The sequence below is a fragment of the Triticum aestivum genome, chromosome 7A (assembly GCF_018294505.1).
Source record: "Triticum aestivum cultivar Chinese Spring chromosome 7A, IWGSC CS RefSeq v2.1, whole genome shotgun sequence".
Taxonomy (NCBI): domain Eukaryota; kingdom Viridiplantae; phylum Streptophyta; class Magnoliopsida; order Poales; family Poaceae; genus Triticum; species Triticum aestivum.
In genome coordinates, this window is record NC_057812.1 from 630,885,975 (window position 1) to 630,910,470 (window position 24,496).

Below are 24,496 nucleotides of genomic sequence, written 5' to 3' on the forward strand. Positions count from 1 at the left end.
ATAGGGCACCATCAAAATCCGTTGAGACGACGCCTTATGAACTATGGTTTGGCAAGAAACCAAAGTTGTCGTTTCTGAAAGTTTGGGGTTGCGATGCTTATGTGAAAAAGCTTCAACCTGATAAGCCCGAACCCAAATCGGAGAAATGTGTCTTCATAGGATATCCAAAGAAAACTATTGGATACACCTTCTATCACAGATTCGAAGGCAAAACTTTTGTTGCTAAATTCGGAAACTTTCTAGAGAAGGAGTTTCTCTTGAAAGAAGTGAGTGGGAGGAAAGTAGAACTTGATGAGGTAACTGTACCTTCTCCCTTATTGGAAAGTAGTACATCACAGAAACCAGTTTCTATGACACCTACACCAATTAGTGAGGAAGCTAATGATGATGATCATGAAGCTTCAGAACAAGATACTACTGAACCTCGTAGATCAACCAGAGTAAGATCCGCACCAGAGTGGTACGGTAATCCTGTTTTGGAAGTCATACTACTAGATCATGATGAACCTACGAACTATGGAGAAGCGATGGTGAGCCCAGATTCCGCAAAATGGCTTGAAGCCATGAAATCTGAGATGGGATCCATGTATGAGAACAAAGTATGGACTTAGGTTGACTTGCCCAATGATTGGCAAGCAATTGAGAATAAATGGATCTTTAAGAAGAAGACTGACGCTGACGATAATGTTACTGTCTACAAAGCTCGACTTGTCGCAAAAGGTTTTCGACAAGTTCAAGGGATTGACTACGATGAGACCTTCTCACCCGTAGCGATGCTTAAGTCTGTCCGAATCATGTTAGCAATTGCCGCATTTTATGATTATGAAATTTGGCAGATGGATGTCAAAACTGCATTCCTGAATGGATTTCTGCAAGAAGAGTTGTATATGATGCAACCGGAAGGTTTTGTCGATCCAAAGGGAGCTAACAAAGTGTGCAAGCTCCAGCGATCCATTTATGGACTGGTGCAAGCCTCTCGGAGTTGGAATAAACGCTTTGATTGTGTGATCAAAGCATTTGGTTTTGTACAGACTTTTGGAGAAGCCTGTATTTACAAGAAAGTGAGTGGGAGCTCTGTAGCATTTCTGATATTATATGTAGATGACATATTACTAATCGGAAATGATATAGAATTTCTGGATAGCATAAAGGGATACTTGAATAAGAGTTTTTCAATGAAAGACCTCGGTGAAGCTGCTTACATATTGGGCATTAAGATCTATAGAGACAGATCAAGATGCTTAATTGGACTTTCACAAAGCACATACCTTGAGAAAGTTTTGAAAAAGTTCAAAATGGATCAAGCAAAGAAAGGATTCTTGCCTGTGTTACAAGGTGTGAAATTGAGTAAGACTCAATGCCCGACCAATGCAGAAGATAGAGAGAAAATGAAAGATGTTCCCTATGCTTCAGCCATAGGCTCTATCATGTATGCAATGCTGTGTACCAGACCTGATGTGTGTCTTGCTATAAGTCTAGCAGGCAGGTACCAAAGTAATCCAGAAGTGGATCACTGGACAGCGGTCAAGAACATCCTGAAATACCTGAAAAAGACTAAGGATATGTTTCTCATATATGGAGGTGACAAAGAGCTCATCGTGAATGGTTACATTGATGCAAGCTTTGACACTGATCCGGACGATTCTAAATCGCAAACCGGATATGTGTTTACATTAAACGGTGGAGCTGTCAGTTGGTGCAGTTCTAAACAAAGCGTTGTGGCGGGATCTACATGTGAAGGGAGTACATAGCTGCTTCGGAAGCAGCAAACGAAGGAGTCTGGATGAAGGAGTTCATATCCGATCTAGGTGTCATACCTAGTGCATCGGGTCCAATGAAAATCTTTTGTGACAATACTGGTGCAATTGCCTTGGCAAAAGAATCCAGATTTCACAAGAGAACCAAGCACATCAAGAGACGCTTCAATTCTATCCGGGATCTAGTCTAGGTGGGAGACATAGAGATTTGCAAGATACATACGGATCTGAATGTAGCAGACCCGTTGACTAAGCCTCTTCCACGAGCAAAACATGATCAACACCAAAGCTCCATGGGTGTTAGAATCATTACTGTGTAATCTAGATTATTGACTCTAGTGCAAGTGGGAGACTGAAGGAAATATGCCCTAGAGGCAATAATAATGTTATTATTTTATTTCCTTATATCATGATAAATGTTTATTATTCATGCTAGAATTGTATTATCCGGAAACATAATACATGTGTGAATACATAGACAAACCAAACGTCACTAGTATGCCTCTACTTGACTAGCTCATTAATCAAAGATGGTTATGTTTCCTAACCATAGACATGTGTTGTCATTTGATTAACGGGATCACATTATTAGGAGAATGATGTGATTGACATGACCCATTCCATTAGCTTAGCACCCGATCGTTTATGTTGCTATTGCTTTCTTCATGACTTATACATGTTCCTATGACTATGAGATTATGCAACTCCCGTTTGCCGGAGGTGAAGGAAATATGCCCTAGAGGCAATAATAAAGTTATTATTTATTTCCTTATATCATGATAAATGTTTATTATTCATGCTAGAATTGTATTAACCGGAAACATAATACATGTGTGAATACATAGACAAACAGAGTGTCACTAGTATGTCTCTACTTGACTAGCTCGTTAACCAAAGATGGTTATGTTTCCTAACCATGGACAAAGAGTTGTTATTCGATTAACGAGATCACATCATTAGGTGAATGATTTGATTGACATGACCCATTCCATTAGCTTAGCACCCGATCGTTTAGTATGTTGCTATTGCTTTCTTCATGACTTATACATGTTCCTATGACTATGAGATTATGCAACTCCCATTGCCGGAGGAACACTTTGTGTGCTACCAAACGTCACAACGTAACAGGGTGATTATAAAGGTGCTCTATAGGTGTCTCCAAAGGTACATGTTGGGTTGGCGTATTTCGAGATTAGGATTTGTCACTCCGATTGTCGGAGAGGTATCTTTGGGCCCTCTCAGTAATGCACATCACATAAGCCTTGCAAGCATTGCAACTAATGAGTTAGTTGTGAGATCATGTATTACGGAACGAGTAAAGAGACTTGCCGGTAACGAGATTGAACTAGGTATTGAGATACCGACGATCGAATCTCGGGCAAGTAACATACCGATGACAAAGGGAACAACGTATGTTGTTATGCGGTCTGACCGATAAAGATCTTCGTAGAATATGTAGGAACCAATATGAGCATCCAGGTTCCGCTATTGGTTATTGACCGGAGACGTGTCTCGGTCATGTCTACATTGTTCTCGAACCGTAGGGTCCGCACGCTTAACGTTACGATGACAGTTTCATTATGAGTTTATGTATTTTGATGTACCGAATGTTGTTCGGAGGCCCGGATGTGATCATGGACATGACGAGGAGTCTCGAAATGGTCGAGACATAAAGATCGATATATTGGAAGCCTATATTTGGATATCGGAATCATTCCGGGTGAAATCGGGATTTTACCGGAGTACCGGGGGGTTACCGGAACCCCCTCGGGGGTTATTGGGCCTAGATGGGACCTAAGGGAGAAGAGGAAAGGAGGCAAGAGGTGGACGCGCGCCCTTCCCCTCCCTAGTCCGAATAGGACAAGGAGAGGGGGCGCCCCCCCTTTCCTTTCCCTCTTCCTCCTCTTTCCCACTTCTCCTTCTCCAACTAGGAAAGAAGGGAGTCCTACTCCCGGTGGGAGTAGGACTCCCCCTTGGTGCGCCCTCCTTGGCCGGCCGCCCCCTCCCCTTGGCTCCTTTATATACGGGGGCAGGGGGCACCCTAGGACACACAAGTTGATCTTCATGATCGTTCCTTAGCCGTGTGCGGTGCCCCCCTCCACCACATTCCACCTCGGTCATATTGTAGCGGTGCTTAGGAGAAGCCCTGTGACGGTGAACATCAAGATCGTCACCACGCCGTCGTGCTGACGGAACTCCTCCCCGAAGCTTTGCTGGATCGGAGCCTGGGGAGCGTCATCGAGCTGAACGTGTGCCAAGAACTCGGAGGTGCCGGAGTAACGGTGCTTGGATTGGTTGGACCAGGAAGACGTACGACTACTTCCTCTACGTTGTGACAACGCTTCTGCTTGGGTCTACGAGGGTACGTAGACAACACGCTCCCCTCTCGTTGCTGTGCATCACCATGATCTTGCGTGTGCATAGGAAAATTTTGAAATTACTATGTTCCCCAACAGTGGTATGAGAGCCAGATTTTATGGTTTGATGTTATATGGACGAGTAGAACACAAGTGAGTTGTGGGCGATATAAGTCATACTGCTTTCCAGCATGTCATACTTTGGTTTGGCGGTATTGTTGGATGAAGCGGCCCGGACCGACATTACGCGTACGCTTACGCGAGACTGGTTCTACCGCCGTGCTTTGCACACAGGTGGCTGGCGGGTGTCAGTTTCTCCAACTTTAGTTGAACCGAGTGTGGCTACGCCCGGTCCTTGCGAAGGTTAAAACAGCACCAACTTGACAAACTATCGTTGTGGTTTTGATGCGTAGGTAAGATTGGTTCTTGCTTGAGCCCGTAGCAGCCACGTAAAACTTGCAACAAACAAAGTAGAGGACGTCTAACTTGTTTTTGCAGGGCATGTTGTGATGTGATATGGTCAAGGCATGATGCTAAATTTTATTGTATGAGATGATCATGTTTTGTAACCAAGTTATCGGCAACTGGCAGGAGCCATATGGTTGTCGCTTTATTGTATGCAATGCAATCACCCTGTAATGCTTTACTTTATCACTAAGCGGTAGCGATAGTCGTAGAAGTATAAGATTGGCGAGACGACAATGATGCTACGATGGAGATCAAGGTGTTGCGCCGGTGACGATGGTGATCATGACGGTGCTTCGGAGATGGAGATCACAAGCACAAGATGATGATGGCCATATCATATCACTTATATTGATTGCATGTGATGTTTATCTTTTATGCATCTTATCTTGCTTTGATTGACGGTAGCATTATAAGATGATCTCTCACTAAATTTCAAGATAAAAAGTGTTCTCCCTGAGTATGCACCGTTGCCAAAGTTCGTCGTGCCCAGACACCACATGATGATCGGGTGTGATAAGCTCTACGTCCATCTACAACGGGTGCAAGCCAGTTTTGCACACGTAGAATACTCAGGTTAAACTTGACGAGCCTAGCATATGCAGATATGGCCTCGGAACACTGAGACCGAAAGGTCGAGCGTGAATCATATAGTAGATATGATCAACATAGCGATGTTCACCATTGAAAACTACTCCATTTCACGTGATGATCGGTTATGGTTTAGTTGATTTGGATCACGTGATCACTTAGATGATTAGAGGGATGTCTATCTAAGTGGGAGTTCTTAAGTAATATGATTAATTGAACTTAAATTTATCATGAACTTAGTCCCTGATAGTATCTTGCTTGTTTATGTTGATTGTAGATAGATAGCCCGTGATGTTGTTCCGTTGAATTTTAATGCGTTCCTTGAGAAAGCAAAGTTGAAAGATGATGGTAGCAATTACACGGACTGGGTCCGTAACTTGAGGATTATCCTCATTGCTGCACAGAAGAGTTACGTCCTGGAAGCACCGCTGGGTGCCAGGCCTACTGCTGATGCAACTGACGACGTTAAGAACGTCTGGCAGAGCAAAGCTGATGACTACTCGATAGTTCAATGTGCCATGCTTTACGGCTTAGAACCGGGACTTCAACGACGTTTTGAACGTCATGGGGCATATGAGATGTTCCAGGAGTTGAAGTTAATATTCTAGCAGAATGCCCAGATTGAGAGATATGAAGTCTCCAATAAATTCTATAGCTGCAAGATGGAGGAGAATAGTTCTGTCAGTGAGCATATACTCAAGATGTCTGGGTATTGTAATCACTTGATTCAACTGGGAGTTAATCTTCCGGATGATAGCGTCATTGACAGAATTCTCCAATCACTTCCACCAAGCTACAAGAGCTTCGTGACGAACTATAATATGCAAGGGATGGATAAGACAATTCCCGAGCTCTTCGCAATGCTAAAGGCTGCGGAGGTAGAAATCAAGAAGGAGCATCAAGTGTTGATGGTCAACAAGACCACTAGTTTCAAGAAAAAGGGCAAAGGGAAGAAGAAGGAGAACTTCAAGAAGAACAGCAAGCAAGTTGCTGCTCAGGAGAAGAAACCCAAGTCTGGACCTAAGCCTGAAACTGAGTGCTTCTACTGCAAGCAGACTGGTCACTGGAAGCGGAACTGCCCCAAGTATTTGGCGGATAAGAAGGATGGCAAGGTGAACAAAGGTATATGTGATATACATGTTATTGATGTGTACCTTACTAGAGCTCGTAGTAGCACCTGGGTATTTGATACTGGTTCTGTTGCTAATATTTGCAACTCGAAACAGGGACTACGGATTAAGCGAACACTGGTAAAGGACGAGGTGACGATGCGCGTGGGAAATGGTTCCAAAGTCGATGTGATCGCGGTCGGCACGCTACCTCTACATCTACCTTCGGGATTAGTATTAGACCTAAATAATTGTTATTTGGTGCCAGCGTTGAGCATGAACATTATATCTGGATCTTATTTGATGTGAGACGGTTATTCATTTAAATCAGAGAATAATGGTTGTTCTATTTATATTAGTAATATCTTTTATGGTCATGCACCCTTGAAGAGTGGTCTATTTTTGATGAATCTCGATAGTAGTGATACACATATTCATAATGTTGAAGCCAAAAGATGCAGAGTTGATAATGATAGTGCAACTTATTTGTGGCACTGCCGTTTAGGTCATATCGGTGTAAAGCGCATGAAGAAACTCCATACTGATGGACTTTTGGAACCACTTGATTATGAATCACTTGGTACTTGCGAACCGTGCCTCATGGGCAAGATGACTAAAACGCCGTTCTCCGGTACTATGGAGAGAGCAACAGATTTGTTGGAAATCATACATACAGATGTATGTGGTCCGATGAATGTTGAGGCTCGTGGCGGATATCATTATTTTCTCACCTTCACAGATGATTTAAGCAGATATGGGTATATCTACTTAATGAAGCATAAGTCTGAAACATTTTAAAAGTTCAAAGAATTTCAGAGTGAAGTTGAAAATCATCGTAACAAGAAAATAAAGTTTCTACGATCTGATCGTGGAGGAGAATATTTGAGTTACGAGTTTGGTCTACATTTGAAACAATGCGGAATAGTTTCGCAGCTCACGTCACCCGGAACACCACAACGTAATAGTGTTTCCGAACGTCGTAATCGTACTTTACTTAATATGGTGCGATCTATGATGTCTCTTACAGATTTACCGCTATCGTTTTGGGGTTATGCTTTAGAGACGGCCGCATTCACGTTAAATAGGCACCATCAAAATCCGTTGAGACGACGCCTTATGAACTATGGTTTGGCAAGAAACCAAAGTTGTCGTTTCTTAAAGTTTGGGGCTGTGATGCTTATGTGAAAAAGCTTCAATCTGATAAGCTCGAACCCAAATCGGAGAAATGTGTCTTCATAGGATACCCAAAGGAGACTATTGGGTACACCTTCTATCACAGATCCGAAGGCAAGACATTCGTTGCTAAAATGGATCCTTTCTAAAGAAGGAGTTTCTCTTGAAAGAAGTGAGTGGGAGGAAAGTAGAACTTGATGAGGTAACTGTACCTGCTCCCTTATTGGAAAGTAGTACATCACAGAAACCGGTTTCTGTGACACCTAAACCAATTAGTGAGGAAGTTAATGATGATGATCATAGAACTTTAGATCAAGTTGCTACTGAACCTCATAGATCAAACAGAGTAAGATCCGCACCAGAGTGGTACGGTAATCCTGTTCTGGAAGTCATGCTACTAGATCATGATGAACCTACGAACTATGAAGAAGCGATGGTGAACCCAGATTCCACGAAATGGCTTGAAGCCATGAAATCTGAGATGGGATCCATGTATGAGAACAAAGTGTGGACTTTGGTTGACTTGCCCGATGATCGGCAAGCAATTGAGAATAAATGGATCTTCAAGAAGAAGACTGACGCTGACGGTAATGTTACTGTCTACAAAGCTCGACTTGTTGCAAAAGGTTTTCGACAAGTTCAAGGGATTGACTATGATGAGACCTTTTCACCCGTAGCGATGCTTAAGTCTGTCCGAATCATGTTAGCAATTGCCGCATTTTTTGATTATGAAATTTGGCAAATGGATGTCAAAACTTCATTCCTGAATGGATTTCTGGAAGAAGAGTTGTATATGATGCAACCAGAAGGTTTTGTCGATCCAAAGGGAGCTAACAAAGTGTGCAAGCTCCAGCGATCCATTTATGGACTGGTGCAAGCCTCTCAGAGTTGGAATAAACGCTTTGATAGTGTGATCAAAGCATTTGGTTTGATACAGACTTTTGGAGAAGCCTGTATTTACAAGAAAGTGAGTGGGAGCTCTGTAGCATTTCTGATATTATATGTGGATGACATATTACTAATTGGAAATGATATAGAATTTCTGGATAGCATAAAGGGATACTTGAATAAGAGTTTTTCAATGAAAGACCTCGGTGAAGCTGCTTACATATTAGGCATTAAGATCTATAGAGATAGATCAAGACGCTTAATTGGACTTTCACAAAGCACATACCTTGACAAAGTTTTGAAGAAGTTCAAAATGGATCAAGCAAAGAAAGGGTTCTTGCCTGTGTTACAAGGTGTGAAGTTGAGTAAGACTCAATGCCCGACCACTGCAGAAGATAGAGAGAAAATGAAAGATGTTCCCTATGCTTCAGCCATAGGCTCTATCATGTATGCAATGCTGTGTACCAGACCTGATGTGTGCCTTGCTATAAGTCTAGCAGGGAGGTAGCAAAGTAATCCAGGAGTGGATCACTTGACAGCGGTCAAGAACATCCTGAAATACCTGAAAAGGACTAAGGATATGTTTCTCGTTTATGGAGGTGACAAAGAGCTCATTGTAAATGGTTACGTTGATGCAAGCTTTGACACTGATCCGGACGATTCTAAATCGCAAACCGGATATGTGTTTACATTAAACGGTGGAGCTGACAGTTGGTGCAGTTCTAAACAAAGCATCGTGGCGGGATCTACGTGTGAAGCGGAATACATAGCTGCTTCGGAAGCAGCAAATGAAGGAGTCTGGATGAAGGAGTTCATATCCGATCTAGGTGTCATACCTAGTACATCGGGTCCAATGAAAATCTTTTGTGACAATACTGGTGTAAGCCTTGGCAAAGGAATCCAGATTTCACAAGAGAACCAAGCACATCAAGAGATGCTTCAATTCCATCCGGGATCTAGTCCAGGTGGGAGACATAGAGATTTGCAAGATACATACGGATCTGAATGTAGCAGACCCGTTGACTAAGCCTCTTCTACGAGCAAAACTTGATCAGCACCAAGGCTCCATGGGTGTTAGAATCATTACTGTGTAATCTAGATTATTGACTCTAGTGCAAGTGGGAGACTGAAGGAAATATGCCCTAGAGGCAATAATAAAGTTATTATTTATTTCCTTATATCATGATAAATGTTTATTATTCATGCTAGAATTGTATTAACCAGAAACATAATACATGTGTGAATACATAAACAAACAGACTGTCACTAGTATGCCTCTACTTGACTAGCTCGTTAACCAAAGATGGTTATGTTTCCTAACCATGGACAAAGAGTTGTTATTTGATTAACGGGATCACATCATTAGGTGAATGATGTGATTGACATGACCCATTCCATTAGCTTAGCACCCGATCGTTTAGTATGTTGCTATTGCTTTCTTCATGACTTATACATGTTCCTATGACTATGAGATTATGCAACTCCCGTTTGCCGGAGGAACACTTTGTGTGCTACCAAACGTCACAATGTAACAGGGTGATTATAAAGGTGCTCTACAGGTGTCTCCAAAGGTACATGTTGGGTTGGCGTATTTCGAGATTAGGATTTGTCACTCCGATTGTCGGAGAGGTATCTCTGGGCCCTCTCGGTAATGCACATCACATAAGCCTTGCAAGCGTTGCAACTAATGAGTTAGTTGTGAGATGATGTATTACGGAACGAGTAAAGAGACTTGCCGGTAACGAGATTGAACTAGGTATTGAGATACCGACGATCGAATCTCGGGCAAGTAACATACCGATGACAAAGGGAACAACGTATGTTGTTATGCGGTCTGACCGATAAAGATCTTCATAGAATATGTAGGAACCAATATGAGCATCCAGGTTCCGCTATTGGTTATTGACCGGAGACGTGTCTCAGTCATGTCTACGTTGTTCTCGAACCATAGGGTCTGCACGCTTAATGTTACGATGACAGTTTCATTATGAGTTTATGTATTTTGATGTACCGAAGGTTGTTCGGAGTCCCGGATGTGATCATGGACATGATGAGGAGTCTCAAAATGGTCGAGACATAAAGATCGATATATTGGAAGCCTATATTTGGATATCGGAATCGTTCCGGGTGAAATCGAGATTTTACCGGAGTACCGGGGGGTTACCGGAACCCCCCCGGGGGTTATTGGGCCTACATGGGCCCTAAGGGAGAAGAGGAAAGGAGGCAAGAGGTGGCCGCGCGCCCCTCCCCTCCCTAGTCCGAATAGGACAAGGAGAGGGGGGCGGCGCCCCCCCTTTCCTTTCCCTCTTCCTCCTCTTTCCCACTTCTCCTTCTTCAACTAGGAAAGAAGGGAGTCCTACTCCCGGTGGGAGTAGGACTCCCCCTTGGCGCGCCCTCCTTGGCCGGCCGCCCCCTCCCCTTGGCTCCTTTATATACGGGGGCAGGGGGGCACCCTAGGACACACAAGTTGATCTTCGTGATCGTTCCTTAGCCTGTGCGGTGCCCCCTATTCCACCTCGGTCATATTGTAGCGGTGCTTAGGCGAAGCCCTGCGACGGTTGAACATCAAGATCGTCACCACGCCGTCGTGCTGACGGAACTCCTCCCCGAAGCTTTGCTGGATCGGAGCCCGGGGAGCGTCATCGAGCTGAACGTGTGCCAAGAACTCGGAGGTGCCGGAGTAACGGTGCTTGGATCGGTTGGACCGGGAAGACGTATGACTACTTTCTCTACGTTGCGTCAACGCTTCCGCTGCGGTCTACGAGGGTACGTAGACAACACTCTCCCCTCTCGTTGCTATGCATCACCATGATCTTGCGTGTGCGTAGGAAAATTTTGAAATTACTACGTTCCCCAATAGGAGGAACACTTTGTGTGCTACCAAACGTCACAACGTAACTGGGTGATTATAAAGGAGCTCTACAGGTGTCTTCAAAGGTACATGTTGGGTTGGCGTATTTCGAGATTAGGATTTGTCACTCCGATTGTCGGAGAGGTATCTATGGGCCCTCTCGGTAATGCACATCACATAAGCCTTGCAAGCATTGCAACTAATGAGTTAGTTGTGAGATGATGCATTACGAAATGAGTAAAGAGACTTGCCGGTAACGAGATTGAACTAGGTATTGAGATACCGACGATCGAATCTCGGGCAAGTAAAATACCAATGACAAAGGGAACAACGTATGTTGTTATGCGGTCTGACCGATAAAGATCTTCGTAGAATATGTAGGAGCCAATATGAGCATCCAGGTTCCACTATTGGTTATTGACCGGAGACGTGTCTCGGTCATGTCTACATTGTTCTCGAAGCCGTAGGGTCCGCACGCTTAAGGTTTCGATGACAGTTATATTATGAGTTTATGAGTTTTGATGTACCGAAGTTAGTTCGGAGTCCCGGATGTGATCACGGACATAACGAGGAGTCTCGAAATGGTTGAGACATAAAGATTGATATATTGGACGGCTATATTCGGACACCGGAAGTGTTCCGGGTGATTTCGGAGAAAATCGGAGAGCCGGAGGGTTACCGGAACCCTACCGGGAGAAGTAATGGGCCATATGGGCCTTAGTGGAGAGAGAGAAGGGTAGCCAGGGTGGGCCGCACGCCTCCTCCCCCTGGTCCGAATTGGACTAGGAGAGGGGGGGGGGGGGCGGCGCCCCCTTTCCTTCTCCCTCCCCACTTCCTTCCCCCTCCTAGTAGGAGTCCTACTCCTACTAGGAGGAGGACTCCTCCTGGCGCGCCAATAGGGGCCGGCCGGCCCCCTCCCCTTGCTCCTTTATATACGGGGGCAGGGGGCACCCCTAGACACATAAGTTGATCCACGTGATCATATTCTTAGCCGTGTGCGGTGCCCCTTCCACCATAATCCTCGATAATATTGTAGCGGTGCTTAGGCGAAGCCCTGCGACGGTAGTACATCAAGATCGTCACCACGCCGTCGTGCTGACGGAACTCTTCCCCGACACTTTGCTGGATCGGAGTCCGAGGATCGTCATCGAGCTGAACGTGTGCTAAAACTCGGAGGTGCCGTAGTTTCGGTGCTTGATCGATCGGGCCGTGAAGATGTACGACTACATCAACCGCGTTGTGCTAACGCTTCCGCTGTCGGTCTACAAGGGTACGTAGATCACACTCTCCCCTCTCGTTGCTATGCATCACCATGATCTTGCGTGTGCGTAGGAATTTTTTTAAAATTACTACGTTCCCCAACATTTACGTGGTTAGAATTTTGAGTATACATGCTTTGCATTCTTGACAAAACCAGTACTGCAAATACCGGAGTGAACTTGTCAAAACATTCAGGTATGAAACATGAGGGGGTGAAAAATGATGATAATGAGATTAGGTAACAAGTAGGGACTGCATAATGTCTGGGTCAAAAGATGTATAGGTAAAGAGTTAATGTGGTAAAATATATTTCTGGAGTAGAACTGGTATGACTACAAGATTGGTCTGTGGTACATGGCCGAGAATTGCCAATTCTGGATTTCGTAAGCAAATACTATTAGGAAACCACTAGACAAATGAAGTAATGCCTCCATATGGCATGGAACCCCTAAAAAACATATGGCATGGATACTGCGTAGGCTTGTTCGGTTAATCCTCCATGGCGGGTCTCTCTGCTAGAAGCTGGGCAATGCACTGACTGTCAGAGGAACAACATGAAGGTGACCATGGTGGGCGTCCGTGCCGGATCTGGTTCTGAGAACACACATGCATAACCTATTCTCCGGAGAGCCCGACACCCTCAAATGCTGGCTCCCGCCCGAATCTGTGATGCGGATGAGAGGCTGGTTGTGCATCCATGGCCCGTTCGTACTACTGAATGCCAGCAACGTGGTTCAGCAACGCCGGGTATGTCTCATTTGAACTCATGAATCTGTACAGACGAGCCTGAAAGTGGATGAATGGAGAAGGAGATTAATATTTGGTGGATCTATAATAAGGAGGACTAGAAACTTGGCAACCGAATCCAGCCTCACATGGCCGAGAGGATGGTGTAGTCATGTGGTTTGGGGAGATTTCCGGCATGGAGGGCAAGAGGGCGGTGGAGCGTGTATGGCCGTCGAGAAAGGAGGGGACAGAGGAAGGGGACGCCGGCTTTGACACACGCCGGTGGATCAGAATCTTGCATGGGACGGCTCAAATCGTGCGCGGCCGTCTGAGCCGGGTAAGTCAGGCAAACGACGTCCCTGCACACGTGTGGGCCACATGCGCAGAATAACTATGGAATACGTAATATATACCTGTGCCTCTACGCTGACAGGTGAGGATCTCGGAGGGAAAGGACGAGTCAGATAACGAGCACACCTGTGCTCGTGCTCAGAAGAGCACTTTCGATGTTACTATCCATTGTGGCTAGTCTGAATTTAACTTCCAATATATTATTTTCTATTTTATAATTCATTTTAATATTATATTCATTCAAATCTCAACATTTCCACTACACTCATCTCAACAACATTTAAATGCATAATTTTAAATTTCATTGATTCAAATTGAGACCACATTTGTGCAAGAAATCCCACCCAAAGCAACAACATAGAAATCCGAAAGGCAATAATATATAATGTAGTTCACCATCACACTGCATGGAAACTTGATTAATGTGCCGATCCATCGCAGTATCATACGCAACCTTAGTCTATGAATACACAAGAACACCAAGGGTCTTATAACTAAATGGATCCTTGATGAATGCTTGCTAAATACACCCTTGAATGAATTTTTTCCAAAAATGCCCTTCAATGAATGTGTACTAAAAAGACCCTCGTCATGGGGGTTTGTGAACTCCGACGCGCATTCGATGGGTTTGTTGAGATGGGAGTTTCTGTCGTGCGCAGTTGTATTTTACTTTAAAATCATCCTACTAATCTATCGATGCCGCGATGGTCTGACACGACACCAGGGATCGATAATGACCCCTTGGTTGTTGCCTACTTATAGAATCTCTCACCTGCCCTTAATCTTAACCCTCCAGAACTCAACCCCCCGCGACTGAACTCCAATAATTTTTAGGTATTGGGAGGCTTGTAACTAGTGCAATGCCTAAATGTAACACCCAATTTTTTCTTTGCAAGCTACTCCCCCCTTTTATCTATATAGGGTCTAATGTGTTTTTCGAGGCTAACTTTGACCAAATATTAGAGGAATAATACATGACATGCAATTTACACAAAGCACACCGTTAAATTCGTGTGTGAAAGAAGCTTTCAATGATATATTTTTCACATTGTGCATGTCATGTACTATTAATCTTGTCAATAGTCAAATGCGGTCTTAAAAAACGCATTAGTCCCTATATAGATGGAAGGAGGGAGTATTTTGAAAATATTCTTTGCTATTTCTCCCACCTTTTGCACACATAAGACCTCATTTCTAATTAACTTCAAAAACATCTTGTCCAAACTCAAACCACATTTGCGCAAGAAAAATTCAACCAAAAGCACAACAAGGAGTATATAGAACATTCAAAAGTAACAACATGGATCATAGCTCATCATCATACCCGCACTAAAACTTGATTGCCGGAATGATCCACCATAGTACGAAATGCAACATTATTCGCAAAAGAAGTATCAAATGCAACATAGTCTGTAAATACGAGATAACATCAGGGGTGTTACAGCTAAAAAGGACCACACGATGAATGTGTGCCAAAAGCACCCTTTGCCATTGGTTTGCCAACCCCGACGCATTCGGAGGTTTGTGGGGTTTCTGTCGTGTCGTGTGCCGAAGTGAAGAGGCGCCGGAGAAGTGGCAGGCAGGCAGACCCGCCATGTGAGTGAGAGTGAGAGCGAGAGCCGGAGAAGCGAGACCACTCCACTCCTCTCCTCCGCCCCCGCCTCTCCCTCCACGATCCGCGGCTCCACGCCATGGCCTCCTCCCTCTACTCCGGTCAGCGCCGACCCCGCGACCCGCCCGCTTTCCCCCCTCCACATTTCCGCCTACTTTTTTCTCGGAATGTTTTTTTTCCTGCCCGAGGTTTGCCTATGCTCTGTGGAGGTGCCCGCAATCCGCCGGCGAGCTCGTCAGGCGGCCGATTCCCGGCGCGATCGGCGACGATCCTGTTCTGCATGCTCTTTTGGGAGGGGGGATTGGCCCCTGCCCCCTGGGTCGGCTGCGAGCTAGGGCTTGTCCTCGAGAAGCCGAAATCGCGCCGATTCTCGCCCGCGTCTGCCCGTTTCTGCCCGGTCCGGTCGCGGATTTGAGGCCGTGCGAATCGCCATGGTTGCGATTCCTGCAATGTGCGTGTAGAATTTCGCCGCCCGGTCGCAAACTAGGGCTCGTCTGCGGGTAGTCTGTCAGTGTAGTACACTAGTACTGTAGTATCGTCACCTTGATGAAATTGATGGGCAAGAAACGAGAAAGGTTTGCTCATTTCTGGATGCTCTGTTCGTGTGCGTGCGGTTATCGTTCCCGCATTGTGTTTTCTCTGCTTTTGGTAGATGGCATTTGTGCATTTACTTGTCAGGATTCAGAAATGCACATATGATTTTTACTGTCCATGACCCATTTGAGAAGGGGTAAGGTTGGTCGGTTGCGTGCCGGGTTTCTTTGCTGCATTAGAAGTTGTGTCAGGCATAATTTGGCTGACCGTTGAATGGATATTGGAGTTACCCAGCACATGATTCGTGTTATAATGTGATCTTATTGCAATCATGTGATTATTATTATTGATTTTCATCAGCATTTGGGGAGAAATGCTATCCATTCCTTCTCAGTTAGTGTAAATTGCTCGGCAAGGACATGATCTCATTGGCTGCATCCAGTGAGTAGTGCACATCACATATTTTTTATGCCTGCATACATGATTAAACTCAGGATAATGCACATTATCACTGAAGATACATAAATAAATCATTTTTGGACCATGTTTCCTTTTACTTCATAACGTCTTCTTTAGAAGAATAATGTATACTAAAGACGCATTGCACATTACTGATTCTGCTTCATATAACATGTTCTCCTTTTAGTATAAGACATTATGTCTAGCCCGCAAGCTTATATGTATTTAGTGTACCTTTAACTTAAGGCAACCAACTATTATGTTCTTGAAGAGATCTGCGATACTCCTACTGTTTATTTCCTCCACTATATGTTGGATAACAACATATTGTTGGTTACCAGTCTGCCAATACTTTGAGAATATTCCGAATTTTTTTGTCAGAAACTGTAACATTTTGGTTCTCCAGGATGTATTGCTGATCCAGATAGATGCCGCTTGCTGAGTGTCGATGCAAAGAGAGAACTTGTCCTTCAATTATCGAAGTGTCCGCATATTGCACTTGGATTGCTACATGAATGGACAAGCCATGATATCAAGCAGATTCTCTTCTCTGTGTTATGTAGAGAGAAAAAATATGAAGGGGTATCAAAGAAAATAATGCTAAAGTATCTCTTCCAAGCTGTGAACGGGGAGCCTTCTGGCCGTGGTAAACGTGTATCCAAGTCAGACCCTGAGCAAAACTCAAGCACTCTCCAGTTCTCTCACAAAAAACTGAGAAAGAATGATGCTACACTGCTTCCAGTTATTGCCAGCACTCCAGTAACAGCTGGTGTAAGTGCACCAACAAACAGTGCATGCCAAAATTCAGCTTGCAGGGCTAGTCTTAATCCAGCGGATAAATTTTGCAGACGTTGCTCATGCTGCATCTGTTTTAAATATGACGACAATAAGGATCCTAGCCTCTGGCTGTCCTGCAATTCAGACCAACCCTTGCAGGGAGAGTCATGTGGTTTGTCATGCCACTTGGAATGTGCACTCGGGGATGAAAGATCCGGAATTCTGCAGAGTGGACAGTCAAAGAAACTTGATGGTTCTTATCACTGCATCCACTGCGGGAAACAAAATGATTTACTTGGGTATTTCTCTGAAACACTTTCCAGTTATATGTTTGTATTCTAATGTTAGAATTAGTCAGACATATCTGTTTCAGTACTCGGGCTCCCAGTCTTACTTGTTAGCTGCCTTATCGCATCATTTTTGTCCTCGCAAATCTCACAATGATTGACAAATTCAGAATGGGTCAGCTTTTAGCCTAAAATTTACCATATAAATAACCAGTGTAACATATATGTTGTGTAGAGTTGGTACGCGAGTGTCGCAATAATGTCTCTTTAGTTGTCGATCTGAGCTGTCTAGATTCAGTACAGTGGTTAAGATAACTATTTGTTTCTGCTACTAGAAGATTATTTCTCATTTATATGTTAGGCTTTTTAGTTATGGTAATTAAGTGAAATAAAAAGAGTGGGGCCAAATTCTTACTATGCACCCACAGTAACTTCATTCTTTTAACAGCGTGGTTTATATTTTCACCTTGTGATTTATACTTGTTCGTAAGCTCCCATCAGGCCGTACTTGTTCGTAATCACCCCACCCTGATTCATAATTTTACTTGGGGTGCTAGAGTGTCTTCCTTATACCTCTCTGTTTGTGAATAATAGTCAGGATACCCTTGCTATCTATGCTTCCATAAAGATAATGGCAAAATGGACGGAAAGAAACAGTAGTACTTGGCATGGTTGAATAACAAAGTTGGTCGGGGATGAGTTATTTTCTCAGCATTTTATCTGTAAACATCTGAATGATAAAGCGTTTTCAGGAATTTGATTTGTTTTTTCCAGTGGGAAATGGTCCTATCAACCGGAAGACCTAATCTGTATATTAGAGAGAATGCAAGCAAGTATAGTTATTAAGGATGACCATGTAATTTCATTTTCTCAGGTGCTGGAAGAAACAACTATTGATAGCAAAAGATGCTCGGAGGTCTGATGTGTTGTGCCATCGGATATCTCTTTGTCATAAGCTCCTCGCATCCACTAAGAAGTACTTGGTCCTCCATGAGTTTGTGGATACAGCATTGAAGAAGCTGGAGGGCGAGCTTGGTCCGATTACTGGCCTTGAAGATAAGGGCCGGGGAATTGTTGGTCGTCTTGTTGTAGGTGCTGAAGTTCAGAAGCTTTGCAGCTGCGCCATAGAGACTCTGGAATCTATGTTATCTGGTGCATTAACAGCTGAGTCACAAACCCGGAGTAAGTTTCCATGCTTCCTTTTTTTCCCTCATGCATGTATGCCTGTAATTGAAATGAATGCTTATGCACATATCACTTGTAATTCAGGTTCTTCTGTGGTACCATCCAACTTCATAAAGCTTGTGGATATATCCCATGAATCTGTCACTGTAGTTTTTGACCTGGATGCATGCCCCATGCTCTCTCAAGGTTTAACTGGCTTTAACCTGTGGCACCGGAAGGCCAGCGAGGAACATTATCCCTCAAACCCAACAGGCATAGTACCGACGCCATCGACAATGCTAGTGGTCAGAGGACTTGCTCCATGTACGTGCTATGTCATCAAGGTTGTTGCATTCACCAACTCAAAGGAGATTGGGTCGTGGGAAGTCAGGACAAATACCATTAACTGCCCCAAGGAAATGGATGCAAAAGATTCGATGCCAGGGGATGCTGGAAAAGATCTGAATAACACAAGCGCGAAGACAAACAGCAGTGGTCTGTCAAATCCTTCTTCTGAAGACGTGGAATCGTACAATGACAGTAGCACTTCTACCGATCTCAGCAGGTCGCCGGAGAGCGACGTTGAATACTGGACAAGTCTTGAAAAGGCACCTCATCGCCGCAATGAAGCCGCCGGTGACTCGCGAGATCTTCAAACAGGTGTTGCTGGGGGAACTGAAGTCGACAAGCTGGAGGAAGCTCCTAGGGGTTCACCATCAGCTCTAGACGACGACGACGACGAAGAGGAACCCAGTTCAGCTGCTGAAGCAGCTTTGCCAAAGAGGCCGTCAGAGTTGATGGTGTGCAGCCGGGAAGCTCTGAAGCAAAACCTGGCGACGATCTGCTCAGGGATTGCATCGCAGGAGCACACTGGAAGCGAGTCGGTTGCTCCACCCGAACACCACGGCTCACCGCCATGCGTCACGCAGGAAGGGACTGAGAACCGCAAGGGGGTTTCTGCAAGGTCAGTTCAAGCAAAGTCCGATGACCATATTCCTCAAGATGACAGTTCGAAGGCTGAAACGGAGGACCCTGGGAGTCTGTCATGCAAAGGAACCCCTGCTGGGAAATCCGAGGGCGGTGGATACAATGATGATGGACCTTCAGAGCCCCACACATCTGCTCAAGCGCCTCCTCTTCGGAAGCCGTCGAACTTGCCGCAGCGTCGCGAGCAGGGGGTCTCACCGGAGAACGCGCCGGGTTCGCCGGTTCCTGTAGCAGGGAATGGGAGCAAGCCAAAGAACGACGGCCGTGTTCCTCAACCTTGCCCTGTGAAACCTGTGCCAGAGCCAGGAAAACCCGAGGACGCGGCGCGCACGGACACGGACGCCTATGTGTACTGTGTCAAGGTGATCAGGTGGCTGGAGTGCGAGGGCTACGTCGAGGCCGGCTTCAGGGTGAAGTTCCTGACGTGGCTGAGCCTGCGGGCGACCCGGCACGAGAAGAGGGTGGTCAGCGTGTTTGTGGACGCCTTCATCGACGACCCTGCGAGCCTCGCCGGCCAGCTAAGCGACACCTTCTCCGAGGCCATCTACAGCAAGAGGCCGCCCATGGCGCCGTAGACGTAGTCTCTGCGTGGAACTTGAGCGCCGTTGGGAGCAACGGAGACCTTCTTTTGTGAATGGAAAGATAAGGGGAGTTTCTTCTTCTTTTGGAGTGACAAAAAGATAAGGGGAGCTGCCATCATCTACTGTTAGATATAACTAGCTAACCCTTGCACCAATTTCTCACTGGAACCTTATGCACTGTATAACCTTTATGTTTTGTTAACTCCCCATTCCCCTCCATTGAAAGTTAAACACACCTTAAGCAGCATGAAGCACCAGGAACTTTGCAATCTGGGACAACGCTTATTTCGAAATCTTGACGTGTTTTTGTAAGTGTGTGCTGCTTGCCAAGTTGAAGTTTGATGATTTTCAAGTTTTTTTTTCCTTTCCATTTTTTGACAGCTTGATGATTCGAGCTGAATGTGCTGGCCAAGTATCAGTGTTGGTTTGCCTCGCATGTTCTCAGGAAGATTTGATCCAGCGTGAGATTCTGAGATCACTATCTCTGGATACTGTAGAAAATAGGACCAGACGTTTGCAGTGATGATCATATAGTAGTGCTGTATAGTGCAGGGCTGCAAACACTTCCTCACCTTCCAACCATAGGAACAAGTTTCTTTCCACTACCATAGGAACAAGTTTCTTTCCACTAGCAAAACTGGTCTTAACATCTGAAATCTGAACTATACTATAGGAACAAGTTTCTTTCCACTAGCAAAACTGGTCTTAACATCTGAAATCTGAACATCGCTCTGGACAATAAAAAGGCCATGATCCTTCCTCACCTTCCAACCATATGGCATTGAACATCTTTCATCGCATCAAACCTCCGGGTCTACAATGATCCGAACCCTAGTCAGCACAGTGGCTGAACTTGTTATGGTTATGTCCACCGTCCTGCTTGACTGGCTCATATATGTATCTTCACCAGCACTCCCTTCACTCAGCACGGCAGGCTGCTTAGGCTCCATTGGTAGCCTCATGCTTTCGGAGCTCAACATTGCAGCAACGTCAGTCATGGTGGGCCGATCTGCTGGATCTTCCTGAGCACAGAGCAGTGCCACCTGAGCACATCGTGTTATCTCAGCGACTTCATATCTGTTCCCTAGAGACGGATCCACGAGCTCATGCAGCCTTCTGTCCTTCCACAGACACCAGGCTTGAAATGTTTTTCAGTAGATTAATTTGATGTTACAGAATTGCAATGTGAATCCAGACTCATAGATTAAATATTAGCACAAACAGTCATGAGTATAGAATTGTGATAGTTGCTGCTTGAAATCCATTTATGTTCACTTACATCTCGTACAAGATCGCCAACGGTATCCCCTCGCTTGTCGAGTATGGTGTTCTTTCGTCCGCTAATGGTCTCCAGAACCAAGATGCCAAAGCTGAAGACATCTGTCTTCAGTGAGTAAACTGCTCGAGATGCATACTCCGGAGCAATGTAACCACTGGAAAATAGCGGAAAAAGCAGAGACCAAAACTGCAATATTAGCACATTTGAACACAGAATAATGGAACTTGTAATGACTGAAAAACCAGGAAGCAGGCAGCTTCATATACCTAGTGCCCACCACCCTGCTTGTACGCTCTTCTGTTACGTCTGAACAGAGTGTTTGAGCTGATCCAAAATCAGAAATCTTTGGGGTCATGTCACATTCCAAGAGAATATTATTCGGTTTCAAGTCCCTATGGACAATATGTAACATAGAGTGCTTGTGCAGGTAAACAAGCCCCTCTACCAACCCCTTGATTATTTTGAGTCTCTTAGACCAGTCTAGCAATTGTCCTTTTATCCTGTCTGTGGAATATTGAAACAGCAAGCCTTTAGATAACATAATTTTTACATATATTCTGCTCTAAATCAAATCATCACAGTTTAAAGCAATTACAACAGAAAGCAAGAACATAGCAGATCAGTAACTGTCAATAAGTTTGTTCACATATTTACTCAGAAGCACGTCTTAAAATAACGAAAAAACTAATGCCCACACATGTGGTATTTTGCACATCGCCCACACGCCTCCATCATCACTCTTTTTGCCACGTATGAACAGATGACATCAGCAGGAATCTTTTTGGTTTCGGTTTAAAAATGTTTTAACTCCTAATTAAAAAATCGAATTAAAAATCTGTTTTCACCATTAAATTCGTCTCGACGAGATCTTCAAAACTAGACCCCATGTTGATATGTTTTGACGATTTTTTTTTTGCCCAAAAGTTGGCATGATGTTTACATTGTAGTTGCCATAGTGATTAAACTAAAGTTGCCATGTGGCAATTTTAGTTTGTAGAGCATGACAATTTTAGTTTTTTGATGATGACAATTCAAGTACTTTGACCATGAAAATTATTTTTTGTATGAACCGTGGCAATTTTAAGTGCATGTATCATGGCAATTTTAGTTTATGGTTCATGACAAGTCTAGTTTCTTAATTCCCTGTTTTATAATATGTCAAAATTTACTTTTAAATTTAGAAGAAAATATCTGAAACATATCATGTCAACTTCAGTGTAAATATCATGGCAATTCATGTGCAATAGACATGGCAACTTTTAACCTAAAAAAATTCTCGAAATGTAGTGATATGAGATCTAGTTTCGAAGATCTCGTCGCGGGGGATTTAATGGTGAAAACGGATCTTCAATCGAATTTTTTATTTAAGAGATAAAACATTTTAAAAACTGAAAATCCAAAAAGATTTACACATGCATGCATGCGGTGACGTGGCTCCCCTTCTTCGCCATAATCCGTCCATGCACGCGAGCAAACTCTCTCTGGACGGCCGACCGGCAACCGCACCCACGTCCAAATTGAAAGGTCCCAAACAAATCCACACACGCCGGAGGTCTCTTCGGTCCTCCGCGTCACGTCATCCAGCTGCAAACATGAAGTGATGATGGTGATCATATAGCACAATCTCAAACAACATACATAGGTAGAAAAACGAGTATTGAGATTTTTATCTTACCGAGCGGTATAGGTAAGCTAGGCCGGCGGGCCCCCAGTTGTACCCCGCATCCTAGTCCTCCAGGAAGCCGAGATACATCCATAGGGCGCAATCCTCCGAGTAGTCTTGAAAGATGACCTCCGTCAGAAGGTACCACAAATAGGCCCTCGCGTACTGCTCCACGGTCCGCTCATCGACATCTTGCGGGCATACTGACCGGTTCTCCAGGAGCCACTTGAGCCGCACACCGGATGTTCTGTTCCCCTTCATGGGAGGGCAGTCGCCGATCAGGGCGATCACCCTCTCCTGCCAGGTGGCCCTCTCCACTCGCCCAGTCAGAGCATGGCCCTCGATGGGAAGGGCCATGATCATGCCAAAGTCCTCGAGAGTCACTGTCATCTCACCACAGGTGAGATGGAAGCTGTGCGTCTTGGGGCGCCACTGGTCGATCAGTGCCGTAAGAGCTGAGTGGACGAGCGTCGGTGACTGTCTTTTGAACTGAAGAACGAAACCCAACATCCCTGCTCTCATGAAGTACGGAGTGTAGCACTCATCGTACTACATCTGCACGGCCTTCATGTGGCCCCTCATCCGCAATGGGGGGAGCATCTGTCAAAATGTAAACGGAATTGTTAGTAACTAATTTTTTCATAATAAACAATACAACAATTTGATGATAGACATTACCACTCCGTTCTCCATAAAATGGGAGCGGTGACCGTTGTCAAAAGCATGATCAAGCATGGTGTACTTCACGCCGATTTATGGCGCAAGGGGGGCGCCTATAACAATTAGAAATGATGTCATTTTCAACCAACTTGTATCATTTGAACAAACATGAACATATCAAGTCCAAATATAAATGAATCATATTCAACCAACATTCATCATTTATCATATATTCAACCAATATAAATGATCAATGTAAATGAATCATATTCAACCAACATCATTCATTCAACAACATTCCACCATCACTAATGCACTTGTTTATTCAATATTTATAAGAAAATTGCATATACATTATTCACCAAAATCCATCATATGACCATTTGTTTAAAAAATGCATATACATAATTCAATCATATGTACGCAACTACTTACAATCCCTCCAACATCAATCATATCACCATTTGTTCAAAAATAATGTTAATCTCCAACTACCTTCGTGATGAACTAGGGTTTATATCAAAACTACATATAATCTCCACAACTAGTTATTAGAGTTCATATTAACCATATACATCATACAGAATCAACCTAAGCAATCCTAGGATAAAAACAAAGTAAGAAAATAGGTTTATTTGCACCAAATAATGCATCAAATCAAAAGTGTTTCGAGTAGAACTAATTGGAGGGATTGAAAGAGCTTACTTTTCCCGCCTCGGATCCATCTCGATCCGCAAAAATGGTGGCCAAATGAAGAAGATCGGAGGGGGAGTGGAGGGGATGAGAGAGAGCTTGTGCTCTCTGTTCTTGCGGCACAACGCGGCTGGGGAGAAGAAGATGGGGGCTGGTTGGTGGGTGGGCCCCACGATCCGGCCCCGCAGGCTTATAAGGTTTCAGCACCTACCTCCAGAGTCTACAGCGGTAGGGCTACATAGCCTACCGCCGTGAGCTCTGGCGGTAGGAGG

The 24,496-nt window shown here is 44.4% G+C and overlaps 2 protein-coding genes across 2 annotated transcripts; one reads left to right on the forward strand and one right to left on the reverse strand.

The window, feature by feature from the left end:
• Positions 1 to 15,043: 15,043 nt before the first annotated feature.
• On the forward strand, positions 15,044 to 20,241 carry LOC123148796 (VIN3-like protein 2). Its single transcript, XM_044568279.1, has 4 exons — positions 15,044 to 15,241; positions 16,540 to 17,209; positions 18,072 to 18,379; positions 18,467 to 20,241. The coding sequence occupies exons 1-4, from the start codon at positions 15,220 to 15,222 to the stop codon at positions 19,921 to 19,923; spliced, it is 2,457 nt and encodes an 818-aa protein (XP_044424214.1). The 5' UTR covers positions 15,044 to 15,219; the 3' UTR covers positions 19,924 to 20,241.
• Positions 20,242 to 20,729: 488 nt separating this feature from the next.
• LOC123153601 (putative cysteine-rich receptor-like protein kinase 20) lies at positions 20,730 to 21,563 on the reverse strand. The gene is made up of 3 exons (XM_044572646.1): positions 21,475 to 21,563; positions 21,205 to 21,362; positions 20,730 to 21,067 (listed from the first exon to the last, which is right to left on the reverse strand). The coding sequence occupies exons 1-3, from the start codon at positions 21,561 to 21,563 to the stop codon at positions 20,730 to 20,732; spliced, it is 585 nt and encodes a 194-aa protein (XP_044428581.1).
• Positions 21,564 to 24,496: the final 2,933 nt, after the last annotated feature.